The sequence below is a fragment of the Esox lucius genome, chromosome 22, assembly GCF_011004845.1.
Source record: "Esox lucius isolate fEsoLuc1 chromosome 22, fEsoLuc1.pri, whole genome shotgun sequence".
In the NCBI taxonomy this organism is placed as follows: domain Eukaryota; kingdom Metazoa; phylum Chordata; class Actinopteri; order Esociformes; family Esocidae; genus Esox; species Esox lucius.
In genome coordinates, this window is record NC_047590.1 from 14,735,324 (window position 1) to 14,760,128 (window position 24,805).

Consider the following 24,805-nt stretch of genomic DNA (forward strand, 5'->3'; position numbering starts at 1 on the left):
TGTACTGCACACAATTGTGATTATTAACTACATGGGCCTTGTTGGCCACAGAAACTCTATCCTATAGCTTCCCAGTCACAGATCAAGCCTAATCCTGAACTAAAAATCTAGTTTATGGGAATTACATTTGGGTCCTGGACTAGGCTTAAGCTGTTCAAGGGAAACCTCTATATGATTTCTGTTGTTTCATAAATCACACACAAAAAAATGTTTGCCTACACATGTATAAATAAAGTAGCCTGAGACAGTTGTAGAACGACTCTTTTATTTGTAAAAGAAAACTTTTAAAGTTACTTCAGCTTTGCCTTTGACACAATCATATCCCATTTCACATTATTTTATTTTAATTCGTTTTTTATAAATTCAAATGGTACATTATGCATGCAATACCGCATTAGCCGTTTAGTTTTTCTTCCACAAAAAATATCAACACAAAATGTCCTTAGAGTTCTGATGAAGCTGCTTGGAAAAGGGCAGTTGGAGAAGTAGCCACAGCATGAAACAATGTACACGGTTGCGGTTGCATAGTACATGAAATTTCCTCATTTAAAACAGCATGCCTTTTTGTATTGCACATGACTCAAACTCTGTATACGGAAACTTCTTGTATACTGAAACTTTTGTTGGGTTTCAAGTCGTCCCGTTGAGGGTCGACCTTTTTAATGAGAGCACAAGTATACAGCAAATAGCATTTCTCAAAGACATTATGTACAATTGTGTATTTATTATAAAAATAATCACCAGCAAAGATTTATCTATTACTTTTTCTTATATTATGATAAATGTTTGTCATTTTGTTCTTGTTTTTTTTCATTTTTTAAAACATTTTTACCAAAGAAAAACCCTTTAACTGTTTTAATGCTCTGGCTGATATTTAAACCAATATTACTGAATCAAATCATGTGAATTGTAACTTAATTTAGAGGCAAAAATGGAGCCTCATCATTTTCTATAAGAAGACAAAAGAACACAGGACAGGCGCTTATTTTTTAGATCACTAACAGCGACCTTTTGAAATTATATCTACACCGTTCAAAGAACAATATCTTTGATTCTTTGTAATGTTTTCTTTCCAAGGCATTCACAAGGAAAAGAGCTGTGTTCAATTTCCTTTCAGTTCCAGTCAATTAAAAAAATCTATTGGAATTCAGTTCATGATATGAATTCAACTGCACAGGTCCTAATAGAATAGAAAAGGAGTTTCTGACATGCTACAGCTAGTACCAGTGCCCCAATGTTGTACCACCCATTCACTAACTGGTGTAGGACACTGGTGGGAGAGAGGTGAATGTTGGTCTAGAAAATCCCTCTGATTGTCTCAAGCAACAGAGCTGAATCTTGGTTCTGGTTTTTAATCTGGACTGTGAGTGACTCCCCACTAAATCAACCAACATTTCATTTGGCCTGAATCACAATATTACAGAGTAGCAAGCTCATACACGACAGCATATTCCTACTGGGATTCTTTTTTTCTTTGTTCGCCATCTCGTTTTCAGTCAATGAACAAACTAGCATATAAGAAAAAACAGACAGATACAAGCGAGGAAATCAAAACCTGCGACCCAACCAGGCTTACATTTGGCGCTCTATCATAAAATAGATCCTGCATCGTTTTAGAGGTTCTTTCACGTTTTAGAATATTAAGGCACCACCTTCCGCGAGTGCAACAAAAGTTACTACAGTGTGTCAACTCTATTGGAGGGAAATGCACTGCCCTGCCTCATTAATAACTTCTCAATGCTATTTGAAGATTAATCAGTTTGTCACAATTTAATATTGGTTTCAATGTTGTACAAAACAGCCAGTGCCTCCTGCTCACCAAAAGAGTGCGTTGGACCACTAATCTAAAGCCTGTGTTCTGGCGCAGGGAGCCAATGCAACTCTAGTCACTAGATCACTTTGGCTACAGCCACATGGGTCTGCAGTATCCCAGGCCAGACTGCATGGTTAAAATACTGTACTCTGTAATGAGCCAGACAGTGAAACTGTCTGTTAAATAAGATGGTTTGGTACTTGACCGACATTGGTTTCTGGGGTTGGTAGATAGAACTTAACCCAATGTAAAAACATGTCACACACTGAAACTGTAATAGTATTAAAAGAACCAAGTCTGGGAAAATATTTTTTCCAAACCCATTTATGAATTGCTGAAGAAAAATTGTTGCTAGAAACTGACCGAATTAATTGAAACCCATTTTGTTGTTCAGGTATTCAATTACCCACCATAAAGTTCAAGTAATTGGACTGCATCTATTTTGCACCAATGTGTGCCCTTCCTTCTGAAACCTACTCCTCTATTTTACACTGGGGTATCACTACCAAAGGAAGCATGCTTTTGTCAGTCAGGAATAACATGCCAGCTACACAGAGAGTCAATGAACATGATGCAAAGGACCCTGGGAAGACATAATCCAAGGTTAGACAAGCATTTCTGAAAACACAGGAGGCAGCATGAATAGTCAACCAATCATGAGGCTTAGAGATGAGGCAAACACTGATTGGTTGACACGTCTGCTCCTTGTTATAATATCTTTTAAGTAGCAGAAGCGAGAAATATTGATACACAAAAGTATCGACTGTTGCTGAGAGAAAACCATGGTAGCGCTGGGTGTGGCCAGCTTCAGCGCTCCCATACACTCCAAATCATATTACTCTAACTAAGCTACAGGAAGAAAGGCCCAGCTAGACAGGCACACTGTATCTGACGTGTCAATCCACCGATTAACGAACCAAACCAAATACTCCATTTGCATCTTTTCAGAGAATCATTAGAGCTGGGAAAACAGACCACTTCCGCTCATTACAGACCGTTGCTAATTATACACCCCCTAATGACAACAGATAGGTGCTATGAGTGCCTAGTTGCTGACGATTCTGTTGGCAGTCTCTCAGTCTGCATGCAAACAATAGAATGTTTTGGGGACTTCTGGTCAAAATACCACTGCATGCTCTGGCAAATGCTTGTCCTTTTCGAGCCTAGAACTGCACACGTCACTAGCATCTAACAATGCAAGATAAAGCTTAGCTTGGTTTAGCTTAGCAAAGTACCAAATCTCAATATCTCACACAGCTGTTATTACCTTCGACCCTGCTCTCTGTATGGGGTACATGTGAACTAAAAAGATCCCAACCATCATTCATGTTGCAATACGTTTTAGCGTTATGTCCTTCTTTCACATGCTGAGATCAAGTGTTGAATGACAGGAGTGCCTGCTCAGGCACCATGGAGAGACTGAATCGGAATACGAGGTGATTTCTTTTAGGGGGTCGAGACTACTCCAGAATTAACATCTGAAGAACAACATATCGAAAAAAAACAACACAATATTTGATATAATATTTTGGGCGGAAACCATTTTGGCTCTGTGGCCCCGGAGGGTTGACTTGAGGCCCACTGGGGTTATGAAGCTGGGACGTCTTTGGGGCTCAAAGCCTGTGCCGGGAGTCATGGCTGTAGCTGCCCGGGGAGGAGCGGTTGCGGTGGGGCTTGTAGGAGTCCTGGTAGGGGTCCTGGTAATCCTGGTGGTACGGGTCTTGGTCTCGGCTGTGCTGTGAGCCCGACGACATGCGGTTGCGTCCTTTGTGCGCCCGCTCGTTGTGGTAGTTCTCATCTGCGGTCATCAAGTTGCGACGCTCGTTGGGCGTGGAGTGGTCTCCCGTGTGGTTGCTGTGTTGTCTCATTCTTTGGGTCTGCTGGTTCACCTCATACACACACAAACAAACCATGGCGTTTTTTGTTAGACATATTGTAAGTAAGCTACAACTGATCTGACATAGGCCGATTTTGGACATTAAAACGAACCTGTAGTCCAGATATGGTGGTGGGGTACGGGGTGAGGGCGGTGGGGCCCAGGTTGCGACCCAGCAGGGGGTTGAGGGGCGTGGCCATGGAGGTGTGGGTGGCTTTCCAGTAGGCTTCCAGGTACTCAGCCAGGTGTTCACATGCGTCCTCCAACTGGTTCTCATCCAGAATTATGTCAAACATCTCCTGTAAGGGGGGGGCAGCAGAGTTAGATTTCAGTTCATAAAAAGACAGTATGCTGGGTGGTATAGATGAAGGAGATGTGTTGGGTGCTTTAGATTGAAGAGATTTTCTGGGTGGTGTAGATTAAAGAGATTTGCTGGGTGGCGCGGATTAAACGGAGTACGCTGGGCCCTACGTTGTTAGACGGCCACTTACTGGAGGACACTGGGCCAGTTTGTCAGCTGCCACCAGCTGTACGTTCAGATGCTTGCTCTGGGACTTCCCTCTGGACTTCACCAGCCTTTGCAGAACCTGCACATGGGGGGAAATTGAATGGCGATACAAAGTGCTCTCTTCAAAAAGGTAAATCTCTGATATTTTTCATTTGTGAAGCTAACACTGCTAACCACAGAAAGGGAATTTAAAAACAACATATACTACTTTTAGAAGACTGCAAGTAATATACTGTACATTGTATAACGCTATTTATAAATCGTGTGGTTTGAATCCTGAATGCTGATAGTCTTGCTGTACCAGACTGTATACCATAGGGATGACATCACATCACTATTTACTGCTTGAACTGCGTTGGTAACTGGTTTATAAGCGCAACATAGCTTCTATGGGTTTTGTGATATATTAGCAATATACCACTTGTAAGTGTTGTGTCTAAAAGTTGGTTTTAGCAGAAATGCTAGTTCTTATAGAATCAAGTTCGACAGCCTGTATCAGCCTAATGGGGGACAGTACTGATCCTGGCCCGCAGGCCTGCCGGGCCAGTGAGACCCAACAGCCTCCATCCCTGACCTGGAGCAAGGACATCTGTTCTTTTTCATTACCGTCCCCACCTGTGTTTCTGCTAGCTGCCCCTATTTAAGTTCCTTCTTTATGTGTGTTGTTGGTCATTGTATTTGGAATTAGCTGCCACTTATTCTGTTTGCACTTAAATTTTTTGTCAGCTTTTAGTTATTTATAGCAATGTTCTCCCTGCATCCATGTCCTGCATTCATGTCCTGCGTCCTCGTTACAACCATGTGAACTCTGGTGTTTGACCTATGGTGTTTGACCTATGGTGTTTGTAAGTGTATTTAAATAATATTTTATGTAATACGGTTTGTGGACGAGGTCTGGCATGTCCCTGCCTAACGTAATAAGCCTAGTATGCCCGATATCAGTTTTAACATTTAGTTATATTGAAGCCAAGCAACATTTTAAAACAATGTTAACAGAAAACAGATTCAAGTTAAAATATTTCATTTTGTTCTTTTCTTTCTATAGGTTATTTCAAAATGTTATAATCTACAGAATACCTTGTAATCAACTTTAACATTGGAATTAAAGTTGATTACAAGGTATTACATAAACATTGTGAATATACTGTAGAACATAGAAGCCACTTCTATTTTGCCACTGAGTACGTTCTGACTGGTCAATGAGGAGGCAGTCTTCAATCCATCCACAGCTTAATCATTCATCCAAACCCGGCACCTGGGCCCATCGCTCTTGGTTGTGAAAATGACTGAAATATTTCGGACACACTCTTGAACCCTCGAAGACTTCCCATTTAGTTTGGATTGTTAAAATAGAGCCCTAAATGCTGTAGCATATCGAAATGAATTAAAACTGGGCTCCCAGTGGCTCAGTAGGTTATAGCTGTATAATTGAAAAACGTTGGCAGTTCTGAGTTACAGTTTAGATTATGAAGCATCTCCTATATGCAGTAAAAGGGCGCGTTTCAATTCACCTGACCTCATTACGACTCCCCCAGCCGGTCCCTACCTTTGGAGAGGAGACCTTGACATGAACGATGATGGGAGCCAAGGAGGTCTTGAGTAGCTGGGCTGGGTGATTGATGGTGTCAGCATCCAGGATCACAAGCTGTAGGGACCTGGCCAGCTCAAAGATCCTCTCTATCTCACTCTGCACCTCAGCTGGGGAGGTGGAGACAAACAACACGGGACTTCACACACATTCATTCACCGCGTTCCCAATACATTCTAAGGCTAAATCAAACAACTCAGTGATGGATCTGTAGAAAGTAAGGTTTCCTTTCAGTTGATCAAGCTGTATGATGAGCACACACTGAAATGAAGCCTATCGAACCGTAATGTTTTCAGCCTAATGGACGCCACCCCAACAAGACCGGACAGAAAAAGGTTTAAGACAGGTTTTTCCTACGGACCCTCCCCCGATCCAGGCCGCTTTAATGATGAAACGACCAGCGCTTATGAATGTTTTTCCATGTGCCTCGGGCCTGTGCCTCTCTTAAAACACATTTGTTTTATACATTGAAACTATCATATAATATTTCCAATATACTGCATAATGCTTGTTTTTTTAATAGGTGTCGTGCATAATCCAGGGTTACTACAGCCATTTGTGTGAAATTTCTCTTGGTTCAGTTTCGCAATGACTGTGTGTAGCTCCAAACATCAACTGGAAGAGAACATATAGCCACGATCTGTACCCTAAATGACATGCGCCTCAGTTATGAACAGGTTTAACAGTCGAAATGTAACCAGAAAACCAAATTTAAATTCTAAGTCCATTTGGTTTTGTATGAATGCTGTACAGTTTGATCAAGCCTCACAGGATTGCCAGATGGGTGTAATTTCCACTTTTGGGACTCCTCCTTTGGTTCCAGCCATGAAAGCTCAGTCATGCTGAAACAATATATATACATACAGGTGCTGGTCATATAATTAGAATATCATCAAAAAGTTAATTTATTTCAGTAATTCCATTCAAAATGTGAAACTTGTATAATGTATACAATCATTCCACACAGACTGATATATTTCGAGTGTTTCTTTCTTTTAATTTTGATGATTATAACTGACAACTAATGAAAACCCCAAATTCAGTATCTCAGAAAATTAGAATATTGTGAAAAGGTTCAATATTTAAGACACCTGGTGCCACACTCTAATCAGCTAATTAACTCAAAACACCTGCAAAGGCCTTTAAATGGTCTCTCAGTCTAGTTCTGTAGGCAACACAATCATGGGGAAGACTGCTGACTTGACAGTTCAAAAAGACGACCATTGACACCTTGCACAAGGAGGGCAAGACACAAAGGTCATTGCTAAAAGGCTGGCTGTTCACAGAGCTCTGTGTCCAAGCACATTAATAGAGAGGCGAAGGGAAGGAAAAGATGTGGTAGAAAATAGTGTACAAGCAATAGGGATAACCGCACCCTGGAGAGGATTGTGAAACAAAACCCATTCAAAAAAGTGGGGGAGATTCACAAAGAGTGGACTGCAGCTAGAGTCAGTGCTTCAAGAACCACCACGCACAGACATATGCAAGACATAGGTTTCAGCTGTCGCATTCCTTGTGTCAAGGCACTCTTGAACAAGACACAGCGTCAGAAGCGTCTTGCCTGGGCTAAAGACAAAAAGGTCTGGACTGCTGCTGAGTGGTCCAAAGTTATGTTATCTGATGAAAGTAAATTTAGCATTTCCTTTGGAAATCAAGGTCCCAGAGTCTGGTGGAAGAGAGGAGAGGCATAGAATCCACGTTGCTTGAAGTCCAGTGTAAAGTTTCCACAGTCAGTGATGGTTTGGGGTGCCATGTCATCTGCTGGTGTTGGTTCCACTGTGTTTTCTGAGGTCCAAGGTCAACGCAGCCATCTACCAGGAAGTTTTAGAGCACTTCATGCTTCCTGCTGCTGACCAACTTTATGGAGATGCAGATTTCATTTTCCAACAGGACTTGGCACCTGCACACAGTGCCAAAGCTACCAGTACCTGGTTTAAGGACCATGGTATCCCTGTTCTTAATTGGCCAGCAAACTCGCCTGACCTTAACCCTATAGAAAATCTATGGGGTATTGTTAAGAGGAAAATGCGATATGCCAGACCCAACGAAGCAGAAGAGCTGAAGGCCACTAACAGAGCAACCTGGGCTCTCATAATACCTGAGCAGTGCCACAGACTGATCAACTCCATGCCACGCCGCATTGCTGCAGTAATTCAGGCAAAAGGAGCCCCAACTAAGTATTGAGTGCTGTACATGCTCATGCTTTTCATGTTCACACTTTTCAGTTGGCCAACATGTCAATATAATTTTTTTGTATTGGTCTTAAGTAATATTCAAATTTTCGGAGATACTGAATTTGGGATTTTCATTAGTTGTCAGTTATAATCATCACAATTAAAAGAAATAAACATATGAAATATATCAATCTGTGTGTAATGAATGAATATAATATACAAGTTTCACTTTTTGAATGGAATTACTGACATGAATCAACTTTTTGATGATATTCTAATTATATGACCAGGACCTGTATATATATATTTTACATTTTAACCCAGATCTGCAATGAACATGGAAGCAAAATACTATGCCCCCCACTCCTAAACTGGATCTAGACCAACAGGTTTCTACCTAAACTGGATCTGGTGTTGGATCTCTCGATGATGGCCCGCTTGCTGGGGTTGTTCAGAACAGACCTCTTGGCTAATGATATGTCTGCTGTGACGCGCGTGATCGATATCCTGAAATGGTGAAACAGAGGCACCAATTCAGGCATTGAGCAGATAAATGTCATATTTTGCAGACAGACTGGTTTATTGAAGTGCTACACTGTTTGAATGTCTGAACACCTTTCATAAGCCTTCTTAATTCAGTGTTTTTCTAGTGTAAAAGAGCACGCTTTAAATCTCACCTGCCATCGAATCTGTGCTTGAGGAAATCAAAGAGAGCTTTCTGCATCATGTCTGTCACCTGTGCAGAGAAAGAAGGAAGCCGAAAAAGTCACAGTGAATGGGGAGAGATGACGATCACCGTCAGGGCCAACCCCTCGTCCTTCTGCTCGTTTAGATAGCTAGTGTTCATACTGGGTTACAATACTAAAAATGATTTCATCAGTAAAAATGACATCTTCCAACATCCAAACTATAAATGTACTGAACAAGTGCAAACGTTTAGCGTTTAAAGTTCCATTCCATAATTTCAGACAATTAACATTCGGTTACTGAAATAAGATGAAAAATCATCAAAGTCAATGTTTCATTTTGAATTTGATCTCCAGAAAATGACCAAGAAGGACACTGGCATACACAAATATCAGTCAGGGGCTGGTTTTACAGCAGCCTGGTCTAGACGAGACAGCGATGCTGCTTCCAGGGACTCTCCTCTCTAATTTCAAACCTTGCTCTACTTCTGATGCTGACGCGTTTGCACCCAGAAGGTTGTTACCGCGGCAACAGAGCACACTGGGGGACGAGGCGAGTGATTGTGTTCCCTCCGTGCGAGGAGTGAAAGAGGAAGCGGGAGAACGAGAGTGAGAGGGGAGAAGGGGAAAAAGAGAGGAAATGGGAGGAGGAATATCTCTGCGACGGACCCGTGCTGGACGGGCTAAAACAGTGCAGGTGACTAAGGTGGTCTGACATGTCTCGGACAACTAAATCACGGCCCTTCCCTCACAACCTAAATAGACTCTGAAAGGGCTCTAATCGGCCTATTCTGTGTCAAAGCAACGTTGGTAAAAATAGCCTGCGTAAAGGTGAATGAACGAGAACAACAGGAACGCAACCCGGTCGTGAGCAGAGCTACCCTCAACGAGAGGTGATCGTGACCCCTGCAACAGTAATCATTTGCCATCTGTTTCTGTCATTCCACCAATCGTAGCTCTAGGACGCCCCCCCCAGGAGGAGGGGCCACGGAGTCAGAGGACGATCACATGACTCCAAGATGGCTGCTGCTGACAATTACCTCGTAGCCCTTGAGGGAGGGTCCCACTAGCACCACGGGCCTCATGGACGGTACCACGTCGTACGGGGGGACATGTTCCGTCTGTAGATGAATGAGAGGTTCAGGTGAGCGGCGAGCATCACTGGGAGATTGTCAATGTGTCTCCTCGGTGCCATGCGACCTCGAAGGGACGCAAGAAATCAAGGAATCGCATTGCCTTTTCTCAGATTCATAAAGAGGATGGATATACAACACAGCACAGACGCAGCAAAAAGCTCAATGGAATTCAACAAAAATACTGATTCGCCAAATCGAAAGCCGTGAACATACGCGTACGTTTGAGCTCTTGTTAACGAGTCTTGAATTATCACAGACAATTATTTCCATTTTCCATTTTTTTCCCCATTTTAGCCAATTAGATTTGAACAAGTGAGTCAGGTCAGTGTAGTTAGTACATCCTTCCTGAATGGGCGCCAACAACAATGCCATTGTTCTCCCACTCACTTTGTTTCATTGACCTCTTTATAGCATGCACAGGATGTACTGAATTACTCTTACAGCGCAATCTGACTACAATCTACAGCCATACTTCAGAATATTCCAAATTAATAATATTGTGATAAAGACTACAACCCCAAGTCAACCTTGAGAGGATTGTAATGGATTGCAGCTAGCTCAATCTGGCCGGGTCAATCTGTGTTATTGCCACAGTGAAATGGGATGTGGGATGGGATGTAGGATGGATACTGCAATAGTGTTATGTAGACAGCCCCTAATGATCCAGTCGATGGAGAAAATTCAGAGTTACCATCACCCAAACTTACCACTTTCTGTTTCTGCTTTCCTGTAAATTGGAACAAACAAAATGGAACTGTCAATGTCTTGCATTAGGTCACATGTCGACAGAGTGTTTCAGAACAGAAACCTCAGGATGCCGTAACTTGACGCTGGTATTGTGTTGATCGTAATGCACTTCACAGTGAATCGTTTTCCAGCCAAAGATTAAACTGACACACGCAAAAAAAACATATAGTCATCCTTAGAAATACACACAATCCTAATATCCTATGCGGCATATTCACAAAGTCACATGACTGAAGTTCAGAGGGGGTCAAAGTCTTGTCGCTGGTTTCACCCTGTGGTAAGCCAAGTCTCAGTGCGCCTGCAGTCCTCAACTGGAGGAGGAGGAGGATGGGAGAATATATACACTATACAGTATATACTGTATACACTCTATGGACTGACCACCCAGCAGGCAAAAGTGGTTATGGGACAGTAATGGTGCCATATTCTGGTTGTAACCTGGTTTCCTGGTTGTTGAGACGGGTGAAACTACATTACAACCAAGGCTATACTGTCGTTATATTCTAGTTGGAAACGTTACATTACTATCATATTCTGGTTGTAAACTGGTTTCCTGGTTTAGGCAATGTCAGAATACTAGATTACAACAATGTCAATGTGTTTTTTTAACATCCTCGACGTGGCAGGGAAAGAGAGCATACATAAAGACACCTTTCTCTGGTTGCTAAAAAGACATCCAGAAGACTTCCTCTCATAACCAGTATACAGCCTGACGTCACAAAAACACGTCACAGCGACTTTGTCGTAACCAGTTATGCCTGCTGGGAATCAATTATCTTAGGTTCTATGGAGAGACACGGGAAGGCCAATGCACCAGGCACTCCCTGCTCTACATCTCACATTGCCTTGACAAGATTTTTTTTCTCTCTAAACTGATGGGCCAGTAGGGGCAGATGACATCCCCCCTCCCCTCTAAGAGGGTCTCACCTGCAGAGGAGATGAGGGGTCTGATCGAAGCGGACACCTCATCCTCTACACTTGAGGATGAGTTCCCTCCAGACTTACTGAAAAAGACAAGAGGGGGATACAAAAGAACAGAACAGAATCACAGAATTAATGTGGCAAACGGCGTCCGGGTTACAAATGCAGAATCCAGGCCTTTTAGGTCGAATTAAGGATTCGGAGTGAGCCTCTAAACTCATCCCAAGTCTAGTTGTCTCATTACGTTGAATTAACGTTAAAACTCAGCAGGTCTAGGGCCGAGCACGGATCCAACACATAGGACACATATAGGACAAACCGATGGTGACAGGAGCTTCAATAGAGATTAGACAGACAGAGCAACTAGGTCACAAGGAGGACCAAAGCACTAGTAATTAAGGCCAGGTACCTTAGAAATATTCAGATTGTTCTATTCTGGATACGGACAGAGAGAAATGTAACATGTTTAAAATATAAATAAGTAACACTTCCTACTAAGACCGTCTTGAAAATGCATGAAATAAATGTATTTGCAACCAAATTTGTGGCACTCATTTGACTAAACAACCAATTCAGTTGAACCGAAATTACAATACTGCCCCCTTGTTAAGTACTGGTCGGAACCCTAGAAGTCCCAGACTGAGGCTTTGTTGAGAGGCTGTCTTACCCTTGAACTCTGCCTCTCTTCTGTTCCTGCTGGATTCGGATGTTTTCCAGCTTCAGGGGGCTGGGGATAAAGCCGATTTCACAGCCCTCCTTGACCAGCCGGCCAATCCACCAGTCGTTGTTGAACTTCTAAATGTTTTTGGAAGTGTGTGGGAAAAATTAGTTTTGGTGTGTGAGTACATACAGGAAATGACTTGAACACAAGGAAATAAGAGGTTTATTTCTAGTGAGGGCTAAAGGACACGGGCGGGTAAAACTAAAACGCATTTCTGTTGTCGGGAACTGTGTTAACAGTCAGAAAAATGAAATGCTTTCAAACAGCCTGAATCGTGTTTTTCTGGTACAATCGTGCAGTCTGAAAAGTGTCTGAGTAGAGGTACCTGACAAACCTCTATAACTCTATTGTGTACCTTCGCCTTGCTTGTCTTCCTTATTTTTGGAGCTGAACAAATGTATTCGACATCAGCCTGGCCGATTATATGCCATAGTTTCACCTTGCCTGATGAACACGTTACCTCTTTTATGTGAAGGAAGTCCTTAGCGTCAAACGAGATGGCAGTTGCCGGCACAGGAACGTCCTCGTCCAACGCCCCACAGTAGCTTACGTTGGTCTTCACAGCAAAGGCCACAGCTTTAGCCTGTGTAGAGAGAGAGCCAGAGAAAGAGAGCCAGAGAGAGAAAGAGAGAGAGTAAGAAAATAGTAAGTCACACAGTATTCCATAATCTAACACACTAATGAACTAAGACTTATGAGACCTAATAAAGCCCTCATAAACCCTTTAAGCAAACGCCTTATATCACTTAGGTAGAGTGCTCACATCTGGTGCATAAAGTGGCAAATGTTTCTATCACAGGTAGGTCCTTTTATATATATATAAACCTAAGTGCCCTCTACCTAAGTGTTATATATATATTTATATCCGTCCATTGGAAAACCTTCCATCCCTGCTGAAGACAGTCTCTGGGTCTCACCTTGGCTCTCTCCAGCTGCACTGCGGCCTGCTGTTCCTTCTGCTCCCGGCTCTGGGGTGGGGCCTGGGTCCCCTGGCCCCCTTGGCTCGGGCTCTGGCCCTGGACCTGGCCTGGCACCTCGCGCTCCTCCTCCAGAGAGACATCCGAGTCCGATGGTCTGCTTGTGTAGGAATCAGCTGAGCCCTGCAGCGTGCACAGCACACATGGACAGGGAGAAAAGCAGCTGTTACTATTATCTCACAGCCAGAGTGACCATCACCGGTGCCAGGCTGTCACCGAGCGGAGGAGGTGATTGTCAAATCCCTGTTTTGCGATGACACTTAGACGGAGTGTTTGGTTACTAGCGGTAACGCGTGCTCGTGACGTGAAAACAGTGGCCTGCAGGCAGCCTCACTGACCAGGAGGATTTGCTGAGCCATTTCTGGAGCGTGAGTGGAAGTGTTGAGCCTTGGCCTCAGACGGAGAGAGTAAATCTGCTAATGATAATGTAATTGGGGAACAACATTAGCTCAAGTCAAGGAAAAAAAACTGTGTGTGTGTGTATGTGTTTGTGTCAATATCGCATTAGGAACAGAGAAAGTCTTGCAGTCTGCTTAAATCCCCACACATTAGTCATAGCGCAGCACTTTTTACAACAGACAAGCTATCTCTTGGGCTTACTTCAGCACCGGGCTTAAATGAATTGTGTGGGGCCAATCACAAAATGCCAGGTTTGGGAAATAAAAATGTGGAGGTTTGCTTATTTTGAAAAATAAGTGATTGCTCTGTACATTTTGTTTCTGCATCTAATGGGTTTCAAAAACAACATAATCTGAGTCAAAGCTTTTTAGAAGCCGATTTTGACCCAAATCCCTACATTACATAAACCTATGATAAAAGTAGTAGGAGCCTAATTATGAAATAAGCAATAAAGCACAAAGGGGTGTTGTATATGGTTAATACACCACCGATAAGAGTTGTTCTTAGGCACAATACAATGCAGAGTGCCTGGATAAAGTAATTAGCCATGGTATATTAGCAATATAACACAAACCTCTGAGATGCCTTATTGTGATTATAAACCAGTTCCCAGAGCAATAAATAAATGCATTTTTGTCATACCTGTGGTTTAAATATGCAATAAGGCACAAGGGGGGGTGGAATGTACCACGGCTAAGAGCTGTTCCAAGGCACACCGCATCGCGGCCACAAACTCTTATAAATTGAACACAGACCCAATTAAAGCAGTAAAAAGTGTTGTGATGTCATAAATGTGGCATACAGTCTCATATACCACGGCTTTCAGCCAATCAGCATTCAGGAATCAAACTGCTGGTTTAAGATCACAAGTATACCATTTTGAATGTTTTTACAAGATGGTGTCGAGTCTGTTGTTAAAATAAATGCCAAACAGAAACAATAGTGTTTGTGTCAAAGCTGCTAGTTATTTAGTGAATCGCCTTCTTTCTAACTAGTCCTCCACAGTGACATAATGATTTGTGATTTTTTAAGCACACATAACCAATCAGTTGATTTACTGTGCATTGTAGGTTTCCCATTGGAAAAATCCTCATTGTGAACACACACACACAAACGTTATGACCCAGCTGTTCTGTTTTAGTGCTTCACTAAGCCTTTTATTCTTGCACCTTTTCCAAAGAATTCTGTATTCCTCAAAATTATATGAATAGTACATCTTCATTAATTATTCAAGCTGGCTGCTCATCAGCCTGTATTTTAAACACGGATCACTGGCTACATGGGCAGATGCATTTTGGGACGGAGCATCTTTTCGTGGCCATATTGCACGAAGGTCTAGCGTCCAGCAGAGCACCTCCGACATGTGACTCATCTCCGTCGGATTCCAGTATATGACATCACGATGCACGCTCCTCTCTGTCTGCCTGCCTGCCTGTCTCTCTGTCTGTCTGTCTGTCAGCCTCAGCGGCAGAAATACAACACTTGGCGATAACAGGAGCGTCACGCCTTTAAACAAAGGCATTAGATGAAGCCGGGCTATAACGTGCGTTGTGGAAACTGTGAGGTGAGGACACGCTATGCGATGGAAACCTTACACACGGCAACAGAACGCGGCCCTCTGAGGCATAGCCTTCCCAGACTCCCCTTCCTGTGTGTACTGGCTACAGCTCACATTTTACGGCAACCAACAGCCGTCTATTGGCTGCAGCTATTCAGATGTATAGAGCTTGTGCTTACAGATACACTCTGCCGCACGCGCGCACACATCATCGCCACATCATTGCGCTCACACAAATGTGCATGCACAAACACACACACACACACACCTCTGGCGCCGGCTCCCCCCCCCCCCCCCGCCACCCGACCCCCAGTAGTTCCAGCGGAGCCCGCGAGTGATCATTCCATCTGTGGCGTGAGACTGTCAGCTCACCTACAGCAGGCCCTGTGTGTGTCTGTGTGTGTCTGTGTGTAGCCCAGCTGAGCCACCTCCATCGACAAAACACACAAACACACCCGCTCAAACACACGGACATACATATGCACACACACACACGCGCACGATCCCGAGCTATACCGCCTCCGACCACTTACCGCCTCCGAGTCTTCAAATCCATGCAGGTACAAATTGTCATACATGGAGGTCTGCTATTTCCAAAAGCACCTCTAGAAGAATAAAAGGAAGAGGGGGAAAAAAGCGAGAGAGAGCGGAGGAGGTGACTGTGGTGGAGGAGGGGGAGCAAGAGGGGGAGGAGGGAGCCACCACAGAACAAGGGATTGATGGGGGGATGACGATCCCCTCTCTCTCTCTCTCTCTCTCTCTCTCTCTCTCTCTTCACGGTAGCAAAAAAAAATCCCCCCCTTCCGACGGAGGAAGAGAAAAGAAGGGGTAGCGGAGCAGGCCAGTGCTTGGTCTCCCCCTAGGCCTGCTGGGTCGATGGCGGTGAGCGAGCCCCGAGCCTGGATGCTACCGGCTCACATTATAAGGCAGAGAGGCTCTCCCTAGAGGCAACCCAATCCTGGCATTTCATCAGCCCTTCCAAACACACCAAAACGGAGCAGCTTTTAGAATCCTTCCTCAATATCAGCACCCGATGACAGAGCCAGTGTGAAGCAAGCCGATTGGCTGGCTAGCCCTCCACTCAGCTCTGATGCACACGCACTCTTTCCTTGACTGGGGGGAGTAGAGGAAGAGGGGGATGACTGTGTTGGTAGCAGCATCATTCTCTCTCTACCCCCTCCTCTCTCTCTCTCTCTCTCTCTCCTCATATTATCGCTCTCCATCTCTTTCCCATATTCTCTCGTTATCGCTCTCCTCCACTTTCTCTCTTCTTCTCTCTATCCTCCACTATCCATCATCTCTTCCATTAAAATAAAAGGTTTATCATGTATACATCCACAACCTCATGTATTCAGTCAAACTGTGCACCACCACAAGCTGTCCAAGGTTATAACAGAAGACTAACGCTGTCATTCTGATCATCATATGTTTTATGCTTAATCAATTGGCTGTTTCTAACATAGAGCAAGGCTATAAAATCTACTGGACCTTCTCATGGAACAAAACAATTATAAAAATAACACACAAAAAATCACACTGGCCTGGAGAAAGAGATTTTGTACATTTTCAAAATGGGTAAACATATCTAAAGTGTCGCATAATAACAGTGAACAAAAAAAAAAGATTCCCAGAGATGGCTAACCCTGGTCGTTCCAATGTAGGTAAAGTGTATGCTTGTGATCTACTACCAAGCACATCAGGACCTCCGTTGTCCGAATCGGCTGCGTTAGAGTGGGTCTGGCAGGAGGAACATGCACATCCGGTCCCCTCTCCCGGCCTTTAGGAGAAGGGGCTGGCCAGTGAACATGACTTACTTCCTCAGGTCAGGAGCTAATGGGTGACTGGAGGGCTGACTGGTTCTCCAGTGACCGTTCTCCAGCTGCCCCATCATCGTGATTAGACCTTCAGGGCCGGAACAGGGGACAAAGATGAATCATAGTCCTGGGCTAAAAGTCCAAGCTCATTGAGCTTCGCTATTTAGTCCAGGATTAGGGTTATTTAGTCCAGGATTAGGGTTATTTAGTCCAGGATTAGGGTTATTTAGTCCAGGATTAGGGTAATTTAGTCCAGAATTTGGCTTAATCTGTGTCAGCAAAACCGGCCCTGACAGTCTGCTGTAGAATGCTTACGAGCTAAATTCATGGTTAAATGCAAACAGAACCGACTGGGAACTGTATAAAAGATACGATCATTATTACACCACGCAGCTGCTTTGTCAGCTCAAGATGCATGGTCCTTTGATTGTGTTTGTGTGCATGGATTGGATTGGATCTGTCTCTCCGTCATTGTGGAATTTCGAGCCTGACAGTTTGCGTTTCATCCTGGTATGTGGTCCACTGCCACCAGACCTTATTCTGTCCCCATCACAGAAATTAGAAAAAAACATGGCTCATTGTAAGCAAGCAATAACTCCAAGTTTGTGCTGCATATTGCTTTCACCTATTCGGCTATTGCAGATCTCTGGAGAGGGAGCAAAGAAGGAGAGGAAACATCTTTTCTGGATTGATGCCCAGGGATCCTGTCTGAGGATGAAACTTGTGGAGTTGATGAGGGAAAAGCTTTTCTGGATTGAAGCCCAGGCGTCCTATCTGAGGATGAAGCTAGAAGAGGTGATGAGGGAAAGGCTTTTCTGGATTGAAGCCCAAGCCTTGCTTACTGGTTTAAAGATGTCAGTTCAACATCATATTTTGCTTTACATTTGGTTGAGTTGTCAAGCAAAGTGTGAAATAAAATAAAAATGTCACAATGGTATCAGATTTTTGGTAGAAGTTGGGTGAGGAAAAAAAGGAACTGCCCCCTTGATGACTTTTTGCTAATCCCCTACATTGATGACTTTTTGCTAATCCCCTACATTGCTGACTTTTTGCTAATCCCCTACATTGATGACTTTTTGCTAATCCCCTACATTGATGACTTTTTGCTAATCCCCTACATCGATGACTTTTTGCTAATCCCCTACATTGATGACTTTTTGCTAATCTCCTACACTGATTACTTTTTGCTAATCCCCTACATTGATTACTTTTTGTTAATCCCCTAATTTGATGATTTTTGTTTATCCAAGCAGTTTTTCACGCTCATTGAAAAGCACAAAGTGGATTTTTCTTTTGCTGAAATGGCATAGGCCAGTTGGTGGCACTTACCTGTCTGAGGATAAAGCTAGTGGAGGTGGTGCTGCCATCAGACCTTTTCAGTCGGCTCCGTCTGGAATAAGTGCCTCGGTTTACCTGTGAGGGATTAGATCAGCACAACCAAGTCCCTCCACTCATTCTCAAGCCTGTCAGTACAATCACTACTGTAAATGTACATTCTAAATGCAATGAAAACTGTGAACAAAAAAATATTGGTGCACATTGGAACTCAAAAATTGCTCATGAAATGTATTGTTATGTTACATCTTATATTACATTCCAAAAAAAAGAAAAAATGAACATAATAAATACAGTATTTAAGGCCAGAAGAACCTAACAATGCTTTGGTCATTGTGGTGGTGTTCCCTGTAATTCTAGCAGGCTGTGTGAGTGTGTCTGTGCATTTTTTTTATCCTGGTCCGGACCAAAAATCATGGAAATAACTTTTTGGGGAAAGGCATTTTTTTTAGGTCAAAGTTCCAATTAAGATTAGAGTTTGTACCAACAGTCTTTTCAGAAAAATGTGTTTGTGCAGGGGTGCATTGTTCTTTTGATTGTGTGTGTGTGTGCACGTCCGTGAGGGGGGTTTCAATGTCAACTGTCAAACCAGCACAGTGACATGGACCCTCCACTAGTGATGTGTTACGTTCAGGCCACACTATCTCTGACCAGCCAGAACATAGGAGAGGTGGACCTTACGTTATCCCAAGTTTAAAAATGTTATGTTTTGTCTTTGAGCAAGACAGTAAAGATGAGGTGCTCCTTTGGCACCCAATGTGGCAGCCCGGCACGCCTGTGCCATTCGGAGGGGTTGCGTCAAAAGCCAGTTTCGAATGTCAATTGGACCTTGTGTTCAATTGATGACTAAAATAATTTGATAATTTCACTTCATTTAAAGGAATTATCTATGACCCCTGTAAAATTTGGGTAACTCAAAACATCCTAGGTTTTACATATTTCCATATTGTTGAGGTGATTTTGGGTTAATTCAATTGCATTTTAACCATACTGTGAAGGCTATTCCTCATTTACACTTTCATTAGCAAGTGTCTAAAATGGCCAAATATAGCTTGTTGAACCTCTAAGGGTTAGGTTAATTATCTAGCTGTGATTTGCTCTACTTATGGCCAAGTCTCCAGAGTTAATGACAAAGTCACTTAGTATTAAAATATCAGAACCTACTTTCCCCCATGAATTTATCAAATAGGGTCATCTTAACTGGGTCATTTCACTGGGTGTCCCTTTGTCTTCTTGCTATAGTGTGGCCATATGAAATTTGGTGAAAACACACAATCTAAAACGGAAATACTAGAACAATACTAGAAAACACCTCCAAAACAGGGCACGCTTCTATTCAACATATAACAACCAGTTGTTGACTCACACAGCATATTCTCTAGGCTAGTTATCATAATAAATAAAAATAACGAAAGGATATGTTTGATAGGCCTACTTTTTAAAAAAAAACATTCCGTTGCTTAGACAAATATTTCGAGACTATAAATATTTTAAAACAGGATGAGACTCGGAATGTAGTAGAAAAAAGTTAGTTTGAAAGAAAAAATAAGATCAGTTGCATCCTCTCAATTTAGAGTGACCTACCTGAAAGCTGGTCGCTTGGATGCCTTCGCCGATCTTATTCCGAATGTAGATGTGTCGAGACTGCATTTCGGCCAGAACATCGGTCCAAATGGGTGGTTGCTGCCTCTCTGGCCCAGCCCAGTGGAAGTGTGGTGGAGTGTGGTTTACCTGCTCCAGCTTCAAGCCACTAAAGTAGCCTCAATCTAGTCACTAGAACAATACCGTTCCTCTGCTCTTCACCTTCTGACAGGTGCTCACGGCGCGCGCGCACTGAAAACGCCTCTTCGCTAGACCGCAACTCACTCGAGCTGCTCCACACACAGAAGTAAAGATGTATTTTTTTTAATTTTCACTCGACAAAATATGGCTTGCAGCGTCTTTGGGGATTTAATCCCTTTGTGCGCCAACTGGTTTATTCTAGTGATTTTTTAAAAATAATAATTGGGTCGATTTTTACAACTAGCTGAAATGATCTATAAATAGGCCTACTATGAAACCAACGAAATGACTGACTGTTTAAGCCTGAAAGTTGTGGTTAGATTAAAAAATCATTTAAAAAGTTTTACTAATTACTAAATTCCAAAAAAAATTACTAAAGGGTTGGGTGAACTGTGAAGTACAATAAAATACAGTACCTTTCACACGACTCACCGCCAGCACTTGACTTGGGATAAAGTAAGTGACTATGTGCATGAAAATGCATGTGTTAAGGCTTGCCTCAAAAAGGAAACGGAACGCTGTTTACCTAAAATTACCTGGAAGTACCGGAACGCCGTTCCGGCACAAATCAAGCTTTGCTCACTAGCCTTAAAAATTCCAAACAGCGAATTATGTGGCTGCAACTCATTATATACCTAGCATGGAGACCCGGTCAAGACAGTTGTTGTTCGAAAAACTAATGAAGCAAGGGAACCATAAGGCCTAGAGACGAATATTTGGGGATTTTGTTAGATACGGGCAGTTAGAACATGAACCTTATTCATCATCAGTATCAAACGTTGGATTGTTTTGTTTAATGTTGCAAGGTTTTCTATAAGTTTTATCTCTCCACCTATGTTGACCCATTGTAATGCAATATGGCATAGCCTAGGTAAATTGTTTGGTTTTAGCCTTGGCAGAAATGTTCTTATTTAGTAATTTGGCAGTTAACTGTGGATGTTTTCATTGGAATATTTGATAAGGGGCTTAAGGACATTAAGGACTACGGTACAAGAAACTCAAAACGTGTCCTGTATCTGCACTCTTCAGCCACCGGAGGGCAGTATTACAAAGGCTAATTGCACGTCCATGTTGTGATACTGCAGAAGGGATTCGTTGACTAACCACTATGTCAATTGGAACAGGACTCAGTAGAGGGCAGTATAGTATCCGATATATGGTTTTGGTGTATAGGAACCTAATATGACTCAAGAGACCAGGGATGAACTAAATCACTATTTGCTATAAACAGTAAGACCTTAGGTAGAAGGTTTTATCTTTAGTTTATAGAGAAATGGCAAGATAAAGTGAATTTCGTCAGTTTTACAACTCCCAAAATAGGCCAATGTATTACATCCTAAAATGACTGGCTGCTTGAACTGCCAGCCTAATGCTGAGTCTGCCACAGGCGACTTTTAAATCATTGGGATCACTTAGGTCATCATAAAGAGTCAGCAAAAGTCTCTCTTACTCTATCAGATTTTTTTGTAGTCTAATATAAAAATAAAAAAGTGCCAAAATGATGGTACCTCTCTCTGTTTTTATTGTTTGTGTCGAATGACAACAACGAAGAAGTGTCAGGTGAGAGCTGGGGCCACAATTTCAAATGTCTTGCATGGATTCTTGACAAAGCAAAACTAGCTATGAAGTGCTAGACTAGAAGCACTAACACTACTTTCCATCTGGATTTGATTGGGTACTCTATCACTGTAGCCCATTTGACAGGTTCCTTTCTCCCGGAGTCAGAATAAGAATAAAATTAAGTCGTTTCTCAGAGGTGTGAAGATAACTACTGTCTGTAATTTTTGGTAAGACGAAAGGCAGGCTGGAGAATCCAAAAGAGTGGGCCTTTAAAGGAGTGTTTCAGGGTGAGTAGGTATGACAGATCCCCCCCATGTCTTATTCAGTGGCGTGGTGATTGAGTGTGTATTATTTATATTCACACAGTCATGTATTTGTCAGAGGGGCACTCAGGCTGAACTTGATCTGGCCTTTAACTGACTGAAGAGAAGGGTTTGTTATGGTCTTGGCCATAGGGTGCCATGTCCGCACTCCGCACAGAGATTCAGACTATAAAAAGTATTTAGCAATAAAAGCCATGTTATATGTCTATACCATCGAGTCGCCATTTTTGTTTTGTAACTATTATTCAAATAAATTCTGAGAATTTGTATTTGACCCTGCTCTCCCTGTTAATAGTCAATTATTGGCTTTATTTTATTTCCCTGACATATTGTAGATTTCTTTTTCCTAAGCAGAATTTGCTCCTAATCAAACCAAGTGACAAAAGATATTCCCCTGACAGTGAGCGTAGCATTTGACTGGAGCAAGAAGCTGGGTAGCCTGGGTGGGATCTTTACTCTCCGAAAAGGCACACCTATTCCAAAAGAAGAGTAAAAATGACCATGGCAACAGTGTACTATTTATTGCCAACCTTCTTTTCTACACCCACTTATTTTTGGAAAATAAATATTATTTTTTAGGGGGAAAAAATTATGTTGGTCACGCACATAGTCATACTGCACTACTTCAGATTTCCATCTTCACCATAAACATCTCTCTCTAACATGAGAGATTTATAGTGAATAGTGGACCCATTTCTTCCAGGTTGCTGGCTTTGAGCTCACCTGAGTGGTTGAGGGCTTCAGAGACCATTTTATGTTTACTTTAACTGTTCTTTTTCACTCACTTCAAAGATCTGATGTAATATTACATGTTTTTCAGTGTCCCCTGTTCTAATACCACATTTCCCTTCAGTCCATTACTTAACCCCATGAATGTGTAGCGTTTTATAAAATGCCAGGTAAACAAAATCATAATTTCCCTCAGAAGACGTACGTTTTATATAGTGCTTTTAGATCCAATCAGTTCCTGGTTACGGTACACCGGCAGTGTTGTTGGTTGGGCAGAAGGCAGTGCCAACTGGCTCCACACCGTCCAGGGTGGATGTGTGTCGGGTGGGTTTGCCTGATTTAATCACACTTTGCATGTAACCTGAATTATGGTTGTTGGCCTTAGATTGCATTCTCCACCGAGAACAGGTTGCAGCTAATACTTTCTGGTTGAGCAAGTAGTCTGATAAGAACCACAATGCCGTGGCGAGATATGCATTCCAGGGGTAAGTTGGACAGCAGTGGAATCTGAGTTTCCCTGTGACCGAAGGCCTGCGTGTGAATGGTCTGATCATCTCAGAGTGAGAGAAAGAAGTTCCTCAGTCCCTGCCACAGTCACAGGTTTCGAATGAGGGCTTGTGTGGAGCAACACAAAAGCTCCGCGTAGTCCACTTTGCTCAGGGGACTGTATCACTCTACCTATCAGGAGCATGGACATACACAACATACCCACCATTTTGCAACATACACACCTTTCCTGACATTTTTTCCCAAGCTAGCTATGGTATCACTGGGACTGTATTGTATTAATTAGTTATATGATGGTGCATGGTGTTTATCAACAAACCAGAGGGGAAAGAGGTTGGAATAGTAATAGTTTATCAAGTGAAAGAGGCCTGTTTAGTGTGTTTAGTTGTATGACGTCCTTTTAAAGGGGCCATATGTACTATTTGTATTGAACTACTAGCATACAGTAAATACAAACATAAATGACCAGAAGACATTTACAGGTAATGTTTGAGTTGTGTTTTTTTCCTAGAGTGCCTATTTCCTATTTCTCGCCGGTCCATCTAGTAATATACCAGTCAGTACTATCTTCAACACTAAACCTCCCTGGACTAGCTAGTAATATACCAGTCAGTACTATCCCCAACACTAAACCTCCTTGGACTAGCTAGTAATATACCAGTCAATACTATCCCCAACACTAAACCTCCCTGGACTAGCTAGTAATATACCAGTCAGTACTATCCCCAACACTAAACCTCCCTGGACTAGCTAGTAATATACCAATCAGTACTATCCACCAACACCAAACCTCCCTGGACTAGCTAGTAATATACCAGTCAGTACTATCCCTAACACTAAACTTCCCTGGACTAGCTAGTAATATACCAGTCAGTACTATCTCCAACACTAAACCTCCCTGGACTAGTTAGTAATATACCAGTCAATACTATCCCCAACACTAAACCTCCCTGGACTAGCTAGTAATATACCAGTCAGTACTATCCCCAACACTAAACCTCCCCGGGCTAGCTAGTAATATACCAGTCAGTACTATCGCCAACACTAAACCTCCCTGGACTAGCTAGTAATATACCAGTCAATACTATCCCCAATACAAACCTCCCCGGACTAGCTAGTAATATACCAGTCAGTACTATCCCCAATACAAACCTCCCCGGACTAGCTAGTAATATACCAGTCAGTACTATCCCCAACACTAAACCTCCCTGGACTAGCTAGTAATATACCAGTCAGTACTATCTCCAACAATAAACCTCCCTGGACTAGTTAGTAATATACCAGTCAGTACTATCCCCCAACACTAAACCTCCCCCGACTAGCTAGTAATATACCAGTCAGTACTATCCCCAACACTAAACCTCCCTGGACTAGCTAGTAATATACCAGTCAGTACTATCCCCCAACAATAAACCTCCCTGGACTAGGTAGTAATATACCAGTCAGTACTATCCCCAACACTAAACCTCTCTGGACTAGTTAGTAATACACCAGTCAGTACTATCCCCAACACTAAACCTCCCTGGACAAGTTAGTAATATACCAGTCAGTACTATCCCCCAACAATAAACCTCCCTAAACTAGTTAGTAATATACAATGGATATAAAAAGTCTACACACCCCTGTTAAAATCCCAGGTTCTTGTGATGTA

At 42.6% G+C, this 24,805-nt stretch overlaps 1 protein-coding gene across 2 annotated transcripts; it reads right to left on the bottom strand.

Moving 5' to 3' along the window:
• Window positions 1–248: 248 nt before the first annotated feature.
• Window positions 249–20,112, bottom strand: LOC105023164 (voltage-dependent L-type calcium channel subunit beta-4). 2 transcript variants are annotated; one of them, XM_034289831.1, is made up of 14 exons: window positions 19,838–20,112; window positions 18,248–18,331; window positions 13,088–13,270; window positions 12,631–12,753; window positions 12,117–12,244; window positions 11,456–11,532; window positions 10,489–10,508; window positions 9,686–9,766; window positions 8,637–8,695; window positions 8,357–8,466; window positions 5,744–5,895; window positions 4,181–4,276; window positions 3,803–3,988; window positions 249–3,705 (listed from the first exon to the last, which is right to left on the bottom strand). In XM_034289831.1, exons 1-14 carry the CDS (start codon window positions 19,901–19,903, stop codon window positions 3,427–3,429), a joined length of 1,644 nt encoding a protein of 547 aa, XP_034145722.1. In that variant the 5' UTR covers window positions 19,904–20,112; the 3' UTR covers window positions 249–3,426. The 2 variants fall into 2 exon arrangements, with proteins under 2 accessions (XP_034145722.1, XP_034145723.1); XM_034289832.1 differs by lacking the exons at window positions 18,248–18,331; window positions 19,838–20,112 and adding an exon at window positions 15,638–16,227.
• Window positions 20,113–24,805: the final 4,693 nt, after the last annotated feature.